The 8,463-nt window shown below is 48.5% G+C and overlaps 1 protein-coding gene across 2 annotated transcripts; it reads right to left on the reverse strand.

The window, feature by feature from the left end:
- Positions 1-2,704: 2,704 nt before the first annotated feature.
- LOC147119577 (uncharacterized) lies at positions 2,705-7,306 on the reverse strand. Of its 2 annotated transcripts, none has more exons than XM_085985154.1 (3): positions 7,207-7,306; positions 6,748-6,858; positions 2,705-4,385 (listed from the first exon to the last, which is right to left on the reverse strand). In XM_085985154.1, the coding sequence occupies exon 3, from the start codon at positions 3,913-3,915 to the stop codon at positions 3,265-3,267; it is 651 nt and encodes a 216-aa protein (XP_085841280.1). In that variant the 5' UTR covers positions 3,916-4,385; positions 6,748-6,858; positions 7,207-7,306; the 3' UTR covers positions 2,705-3,264. The 2 variants fall into 2 exon arrangements, with proteins under 2 accessions (XP_085841280.1, XP_085841279.1); XM_085985153.1 differs by having other exon boundaries at positions 6,484-6,858.
- Between the last annotated feature and the right edge of the window lie 1,157 nt (positions 7,307-8,463).

Below are 8,463 nucleotides of genomic sequence, written 5' to 3' on the forward strand. Positions count from 1 at the left end.
GTATAAGAGTGAGGAAGTCTTGCTACAATTGTACAGGGCCTTGGTGAGACCACACCTGGAGTACTGGGCACAGTTTGGTCTCCTTATCTAAGGAAGGATATACTTGCCTTGGAGGCGGTGCAACAAAGGTTGACTAGATTGATTCCTGGGATGAGAGGGCTGTCCTATGATGAGAGATTGTGTAGAATGGGCCGATACTCTCTGGAGTTTAGAAGAATGAGAGGTGATCTCATTGAAACATACAAGATTCTGAAGGGGATTGACAGGGTAGATGCTGAGAGGTTGTTTCCCCTGGCTGGAGAGTCTAGAACTAGGGGGCATAGTCTCAGGATAAGGGGTCGGCCATTTAAGACTGAGATGAGGAGGAATTTCTTCACTCAGAGGGTTGTGAATCTTTGGAATTCTCTGCCCCAGAGGGCTGTGAATGCTGAGTCTTTGAGTATATTCAAGGCTGAGATCGATAGATTGTTGGACTCTAGGGGAATCAAGGGATATGGAGACTGGGCGGGAAAGTGGAGTTGAGGTCAATGATCAGCCATGTTCATATTGAATGGCGGAGCAGGCTCGAGGGGCCGTATGGCCGACTCCTGCTCCTAATTCTTATGTTATGTTCTAAAACAAACTTCTGTTTGTTCACTTGAGTAGTAACGAATTCAGTCTTCTGTTTCTGATCATTTTATTCTTTAACTTCAGTGTAAAAAGCAATTTACAAGCGGGGTCCAGTCCCAGGTGGGGCCCGTGTACCTAGGCCTGGGGATCTCCGTGCTCCCGAACAAAGGACAAAGCTGACATTTATAGACTGTTTTCTGATCAAACTGGAGCAGGCATTGCCTAATATGGTCGCCTCTGGCTCCTGCATAGCCCAGAGACACACGTCCACATCAACAACACACAGATAAACATCGTGGCCTTGGTACGGTGAGCAGAAACCACGAGTTCTGGACTTTCCTTATCCGAACATCAGATTTCTAATCCAAACATTCTATTGTGAATATCGAAGGCTGGTTGGTCACAAAACACCAGTTGTTGCTCAGTGAAATCTCTCTCTCTCTAATGATACGAACCACATGTTTCCCTTTATCGAATGAATTAAACATGAACCCCTTTCAGAAGCTGAATTAACTGGGGTCCATATGCCAGCATGTCCCACTTCTTTTGTTTTTTATGGGTTACGTTACCTCTTGGCAAAGTGTTTGATATCCTTCTTTGTCTTTAATAATCCTGGCTTCCTCTTGGTGCCCTTGCTATCTCCTTATCTTTCCTGATATTTTCTATGTCCCTTATCGACTTCCTTACACAGCAGAACGCAATGACCAGAATCCCTAAAGCTATTATCGGTGCTCTCACCAATCCCATCGGGAACAATCTAGCCCAAGGATGTAGTTCCACACTAGATACTACTTCCCACCATTCATGATTCCCAAGTCTGGGGATTGCCTGTTCTGTCTCTCTATGTGTCTGTATCATTTGCACGGTGTGTTTCTGGGATGTGCTAATTCGCTCTATTTTGCCCTTTAAAGCCAGAGACAGGGGAGGTATATAGTGTCCCATATGTGGAATGGCTTGAATGGCTTCATCCTCCAGAGGCCGTCTCATCTGCAGATAAGTGGCGTTCTGATGATGGACCAGTCCCAGTGTTTTAGCACTGATACGCCCGTTTCTCGCTGGAATCAAACAAAAGTGATGTTCTAGTATGGGGCATCGGGGTGAACCCACAGTCATATCAGTGGCAGTAGTAGTCACACAATCCTGTCCTTTTCCTTTACACACGCTATCAGTTTGGTCTTCGCCCCATTTACTTATTCCAATCTGGCATTTTGGTGATTCTTTGTCGAGGGTGAACCCACAAGCTGGAACAGTCTGTTGATGGACAACGTCACATCTAAAAACCCATGTTGTCCTTTTCAGAGTACAACACTGCAAATCTGGTGCTATCCAAGTTCCCCCCTTCTTAATCAGATATCTTGGCTATTCCTCATTCTGTTTATGGATCGGACCAAACTCAGAGTCTTCCCCCATTCCAACCCATTCTACCCGATACACCTTCCAAGGGTTCGTTTCATTTCCATTTCTCCTTAACAAAGACAAGACCAATCCCACTGGTCTAATATCTTCATTTCAATCCCCTTCCCTCGGGGCCAAACACCATTCCCATTGGCTGCCTCACATCATCGTCTATGTCTTGGTTCCTTTAAACCATTTTCTCTGTTGTTCTTCATGAATAAACAAAGGGATTTGATTACCCTCGATGTTGTCCAGTCCCTTCTGTACCACATTCATCACAAATGTCACACAGAGGCTACACACGATGCCTCGAGTAAGGCCTTGATTCCGGTTAGCCTCATTGTTTGACAATAATCTGTTTAATTGCCTCTTCATTACCCCATCGTGTTCCCACATACTTTCTATATCTATTCTGTTTACTCCTGCTAACCTTGCCGTGGCTCCTATTCCCAGCTATCCTGTCAGCTCTCGCTTTCTTTGTGATTTAAACAGATTCTCCTTATGTTCCCCATCTTCCTCATCCCTTGGTTCTTGTTTTCTATTCTTTACTAACACATCCTTTACTAATTCTCCGACCATGTTGTCTATTAATTGTGAATCTCTCCCTTCACATAATCTAATTGACAGATTCAAGCTCATGTTTAACACTTTCGATTTCAAAATGCACATCTTTATATAATACATTTCCTGATTCAATTACTTCTAGTCCATATAATCAATTTTAATTTCACAAACAAATTATGCCCAGACTTTGTGATTTTACAAAGAAGACAAAAGTAACAATTGTGTTTGGATCTGAGTCATTTATCTTCCCCTTCGAGCAATGTGTCTTGGAAAATAGGATTACACAGGATATACAGCACAGAAACACACCATTCGGCCCAACCAGTCCATGCCGGCGTTTATGCTCCACTCGAGCCTCCTCCCATCTTTCCCCATCTAAATCTATCAGCATAACCCTCTGGGGAGCTGAGACTTGTCCATGAGAGTAACCGAAGGTACTAGAACTGAAATAATCTTGAGTAAGAAAGGAGAAAAGTCCCAAAAATGGAGCAGTCGGTAACAGGACATCAATTAGTCTCCTCTTATCTTGAAGATGTCAAATATTGACACGCTGTTATTTGAAATATCAAAATATTGAACTCCAGCCCAGTTACAGGGATTATTAACATCAGCAGAAACAAACCATTACTGTCAGAATGAACAAGATTCACTCCAGGCTGTGATTAACAGCAGCAATAACAGCAAAATCCAACCCAGTCACTTGTGAACTCGCTGGTGTGTCAGCAGGTCAGATGACCGAGCGAATCCCTTCCCACACACAGAGCAGGTGAACGGCCTCTCCCCAGTGTGAACTCGCTGGTGTCTCAGCAAGTCGGATGACCGAGCGAATCCCTTCCCACACACGGAGCAGGTGAACGGCCTCTCCCCAGTGTGAACTCGCTGGTGTATCAGCAGGTCGGATGACTGAGTGAATCCCTTCCCACACTCAGAGCAGGTGAACGGTCTCTCCCCAGTGTGAACGCGCTGGTGTATCAGCAAGTGAGATGATGAAGGGAATCCCTTCCCACACTCAGAGCAGCTGAATGGTCTCTCCCCAGTGTGAACTCGCAGGTGTTTCAGCAAGTGGGATGACGAAGGGAATCCCTTCCCACACTCAGAGCAGGGGAACGGTCTCTCCCCAGTGTGAACTCGCTGGTGTATGAGCAGGTCGGATGACCGAGTGAATCCCTTCGCACACATGGAGCAGGTGAACGGTTTCTCCCCGGTGTGAACTCGCTGGTGTTTCAGCAGATCGGATGACCGAGTGAATCCCTTCCCACATTCAGAGCAGGTGAACGGCCTCTCCCCGGTGTGTACTCGCTGGTGTATCAGCAGATCGGATGACCGAGTGAATCCCTTCCCACACATGGAGCAGGTGAACGGTCTCTCCCCGGTGTGACTGCGATGATGAATTTCCAGCTCAGATGGGTAATTGAATCTCAGCCCACAGTCCCCACATTTCCACGGTTTCTCCGCGGTGCGGGCGTACTTGTGTCTCTCCAGATTGGACGATCAGTTGAAGCCTCGTCCACACACAGAACACGTGTACGGTTTCTCCCCGCTGTGAATGGTGCGATGTTTTTTCAGGCTGCGTAACTGGTTAAAGCTCTTTCCACAGGCAGTGCACTGGAACACTCACTCGGGTGTGTGTGTCTCGGTGCTTTTCCAGTCACACTGACGTTTGAAATCTTTTCCCACAGACAGGACAGACAAACATTTCTCCTTCCACATTCAAAGGCTGATAATATTCAGGACCTGATGAATCGAGTGATTCCGTCAGATCTTGATGTGATGTTTGGTTTGAGTTTCCCGTCTGCAAATCCTCCCCTTCTAATACCCTGTAAAAGGAGTTTACAAAACCCATCACTGTAAGTACAGGACAGAAATTCAGAACAGAGAATTCTAGTTTCTATGGAACATTCTTTCCTCTCTTGTTCCTCCAAAGCTGTAAATCCCCATCCCACACATTGTCCCTCCTCCCTGTGCTGAAATCCAAACACGTCACACGTCTCAAGACAGTTTGTCGCTGCTCCCAGTTTTCTCCGCCAACTCTGGCTGGGTTCAGTTCTACACTCACTGGTTCTCCTCCCCTGAAGGTGCTGACTCTGGCTGGGTTCAGTTCTACACTCACTTGTTCCCCTCTCTCTCCTCCCCTGAAGGTGCTGACTCTGGCTGGGTTCAGTTCTACACTCACTGGTTCCCCTCCCTCTCCTCCCCTGAAGGTGCTGACTCTGGCTGGGTTCAGTTCTACACTCACTGGTTCCCCTCCCTCTCCTCCCCTGAAGGTGCTGACTCTGGCTGGGTTCAGTTCTACACTCACTGGTTCCCCTCCCTCTCCTCCCCTGAAGGTGCTGACTCTGGCTGGGTTCAGTTCTACACTCACTGGTTCCCCTCCCTCTCCTCCCCTGAAGGTGTTGACTCTGGTTGGGTTCAGTTCTACACTCACTGGTTCCCCTCCCTCTCCTCCCCTGAAGGTGCTGACTCTGGCTGGGTTCAGTTCTACACTCCCTGGTTCCCCTCCCTCTCCTCCCCTGAAGCTGCTGACTCTGGCTGGGTTCAGTTTTACACTCACTGGTTCCCCTCCCTCTCCTCCCCTGAGGTGCTGACACTGGCTGGGTTCATCCCGACTCTCTGTTTTCTGTTTGTTAACCAATCCTCTATCTATGCTAACATATTACCCCCAACCCTGTGCGCTCTTATTTTGTGCAGTAACCTTTTACGTGGCACCTTATCGAATGCCTTCTGGAAATCCAATTACACGACATCAACTGGTTCCCCTTTATCCACCCTGCTCATTACACCCTCAAAGAACTCTTAGCAAATTTGTCAAACACGATTTCCCTTTCATAAAAAGATGTTGACTCCGCTTGCTTGTCTTATGTCTTATGATTGTCTTGAAGTCTTATGAAGCCCACCCACCGGCTGCGTTACTTCCTTTCGCCCCACTGATTCGGAATCGGTGTAAAAATCGCGTCCCCAACCTCTGTCCGCCCCCAGCACTCATTGGGCTCTGATCAGTGACACTACGCATGCTCCAAATACAGGCGGGCAGTACGCCTGCGCGCTGGGCTCCACCAGTGTGAATAGGGCACATTCTCCCCCGCGGGGCATGCTGGGCAACAGCCCCGCCATTGAAAGCCCCAATTAATGAATGGAGAATGAGTTTCTGTGACCCCATTGAGAGAAAATTCATCAATAATTCACACACAAACCCAAGTGCACGGGCACTCTGCCATGGTTCAGTCCTGGATGTGATTAATAACAGAATCCAAACCCCTGCAGTCACATGTGAACTCACTGGAGTCTCAGCAGGTGGGGGTGAATTACTTCCCACACACAGGATATTGAAACAGTCTGTCTCCTGTCTTATGTTCTTGACACTCTAGAGTGTCCACCTTTAGAATAGTTAACAGTTGGGACATTGGAGTGAATCCCTTCCCACACGTGAAGTATCTAAACGTTCTCTCTCAGGTGTGACTGTGCTGGTGTGTCAGTAAATGGGATGATCGATTGAATCCCTTTCCACATACAGAGCAGCGAACAGATTCTCCCCATTATGAACTTGCTGGTGTGTCAGTAAGTGAGATGAGCGAGTGAATCGCCTTCCACACTCAGCAGGTGAATGGCCTCTCCCGGTGTCAACTCGCTGGTGTGCCTTCAGCTCCCAAGAGCTTTTAGAGTTCTTCCCACAGTCAGAGCATTGAAACGGTCTCTCCCCAGTGTGAACTCGCTGGTGTCTCAGCAGGTGGGATGGGTGAGTGAATCCCTTCCCACAGACAGAGCAGGTGAACAGCCTCTTCCCAGTGTGAACTCACTGGACCGAGTGGAGTGAAACCCTTCCCATAAATGGAGCAATGTCAGCAGGCTGGTGATTCGTCAGATTCCCAGAGGTTTTAAAGCTTTTTCCACAGTCAGAACATTTAAACAGTCTCTCACCAATGTGAACAAGCGGATGTGTCAGCAGGATGGATGTCTGACTGAATCCACCACACGGAGCAGGAGAACAGACTGTCCCCTTGTGTGACTGCGCTGATGAACGTCCCACCTAGACGGGGAAGTGAATTCCTGCCCGCCGTCCCCCACCTTTACCCAGTTTCTCCTCGGTTTGATGGTAGACGTGGCTCGCCAGGGCAGGTGATCGGCAGAATCTGCATCCACACCCGGAACACGTGTGCAGTCTGTCCGCGCGCTCTCTCCTACCATGGGCAAAGGCCGATGATATTCAGGTCCTAATGAATGGCGCGACTGTGAGATCTTGACGTGATATTTGGTTTGAGCCTCCTGTCTGTAAATGCTCCACTTCTTAAAAACCTGTAAAAGGAGTTGAGCGAGAAGTAAGAGGGAGAATGTTGTCTCATGTCCCTCTTTCCCAGGGGCAGTGAAGCTGATTTTCAGGCCCAGCTTGGTTGAAATACCCACAAGCCCCCGCGCTCCGGCCGCAGTTGATACCGCGCATGCGCCTCATGGCCCCGCCCACTCACGCTCGGCCCGCACCGCGCATGCGCCAAGTGGCCACGCCCACTCACGGACCCGCGCATGCTCGGGAGCCCGCCACCTGAGAGCCCGGATCACCAGCGGAAAGTGAGTTTTATGAGTTTTTTTGAAATATACCGCGGAGAGAAGCGCGGGCGGGGAGATAAATCAAAAGAAAATACAAACCGGAGCCTCCGAATGCCCCTTCGCACCCACCGTCCGACACCGAGCGGACGGACCTGACTGGACACGTGACCAACCCCGCGGCCATGACTGACGTGAGCTCCGACCAATAGGGAGAGTGGGCGGAGCCTGGAGTTCTGAGGCGACGGTGGGTCCTCCAACCAACCGGGGTGCCCGAGGGGCGGGACTTTTGCGGCCCCCGCTGCAGAGACAGGTGAAATGCTCAACATAGAGTTGAACAATTTCAGATCATAACCTCGGCCCCTATCATATATATATATATTTTTCCCGTTCTTTTTTTTTAATCCCTCTTTCGTCTGGGCTTTTTTCTTCCCTCCCACATGGCAGCTGTCCTTCATTCTACCAGGGCCATTCACACTTCATCTAGAGCCATCTTTTGTTCCTTGAATATCTTGTACAATCTCTTAATGTCTCTTAATCTCTCCTGCTTTCTATCCTATCTCCGACCGTCCCTTTTGTTCTTTCATCCCCTCCCCCTTTTCCCAGCCCCCACTTGCTTTAAAATCTATCCCTCTTCCTGCTTTTTTTTCCAGTTCTGACGAAGGGTCCTCGACCTGAAATGTTAACTCTGTTTCTCTCTCCACGGATGCTGCCCTGGCCTGATCAGTTTTTCCAGCGTTTTCTGTTGTTATTTCGGATTCCCAGCATCCGCAGTATTTTGCTATCGAAATGCGGCAGAGGGCGCTCTTCTGCATTTAAGGCTCAGGTAAGTTGGAGCAGAACATAAGACGTAGGAGCAGGAGTAGGTCATTTGGCCCCTCGAGCCTGCTCCACCATTCAATAAGATCATGTAAGAAGTCACACAACACCAGGTTATAGTCCAACAGCTTTATTTGAAATCACAAGCTTTCGGAGCACTGCTCCTTCGTCAGTGCTCCTTCACTGCAGCTGACGAAGGAGCAGCGCTCCGAAAGCTTGTGATTTCAAATAAAGCTGTTGGACTATAACCTGGTGTTGTGTGACTTCTTACATTTGTCCACCCCAGTCCAACTCTGGCATCTCCACACAATAAGATCATGGCTGATCTGATCTTGGCCTCAACTCCACTTCCCTGCCCACTCCCCATAACCCTCGACTCCCTTATCATTCAAAAATCTGTCTATCTCCACCTTAAATATATTCAATGACCCGGCCTCCACAGCTCTTTGGGGAAGAGAATTCCAAAGATTCACGACCCTCTGGGAGAAGAAATTCCTCCTCATTTCCCATTTAAAAGTGTGCCCCCTTATTCTGAAATTA

The sequence above is a fragment of the Somniosus microcephalus genome, chromosome 4 (assembly GCF_052327205.1).
Source record: "Somniosus microcephalus isolate GS21.2 chromosome 4, FLI_Smic_1.0, whole genome shotgun sequence".
Lineage (NCBI taxonomy): Eukaryota > Metazoa > Chordata > Chondrichthyes > Squaliformes > Somniosidae > Somniosus > Somniosus microcephalus.

What these genes read in the sequence shown, in the direction of transcription:
- LOC147119577 (XM_085985154.1), bottom strand. Translation starts at nt 3,915, where the DNA reads ATGTGTGGGAAGGGATTCACTCGGTCATCCGATCTGCTGATACACCAG.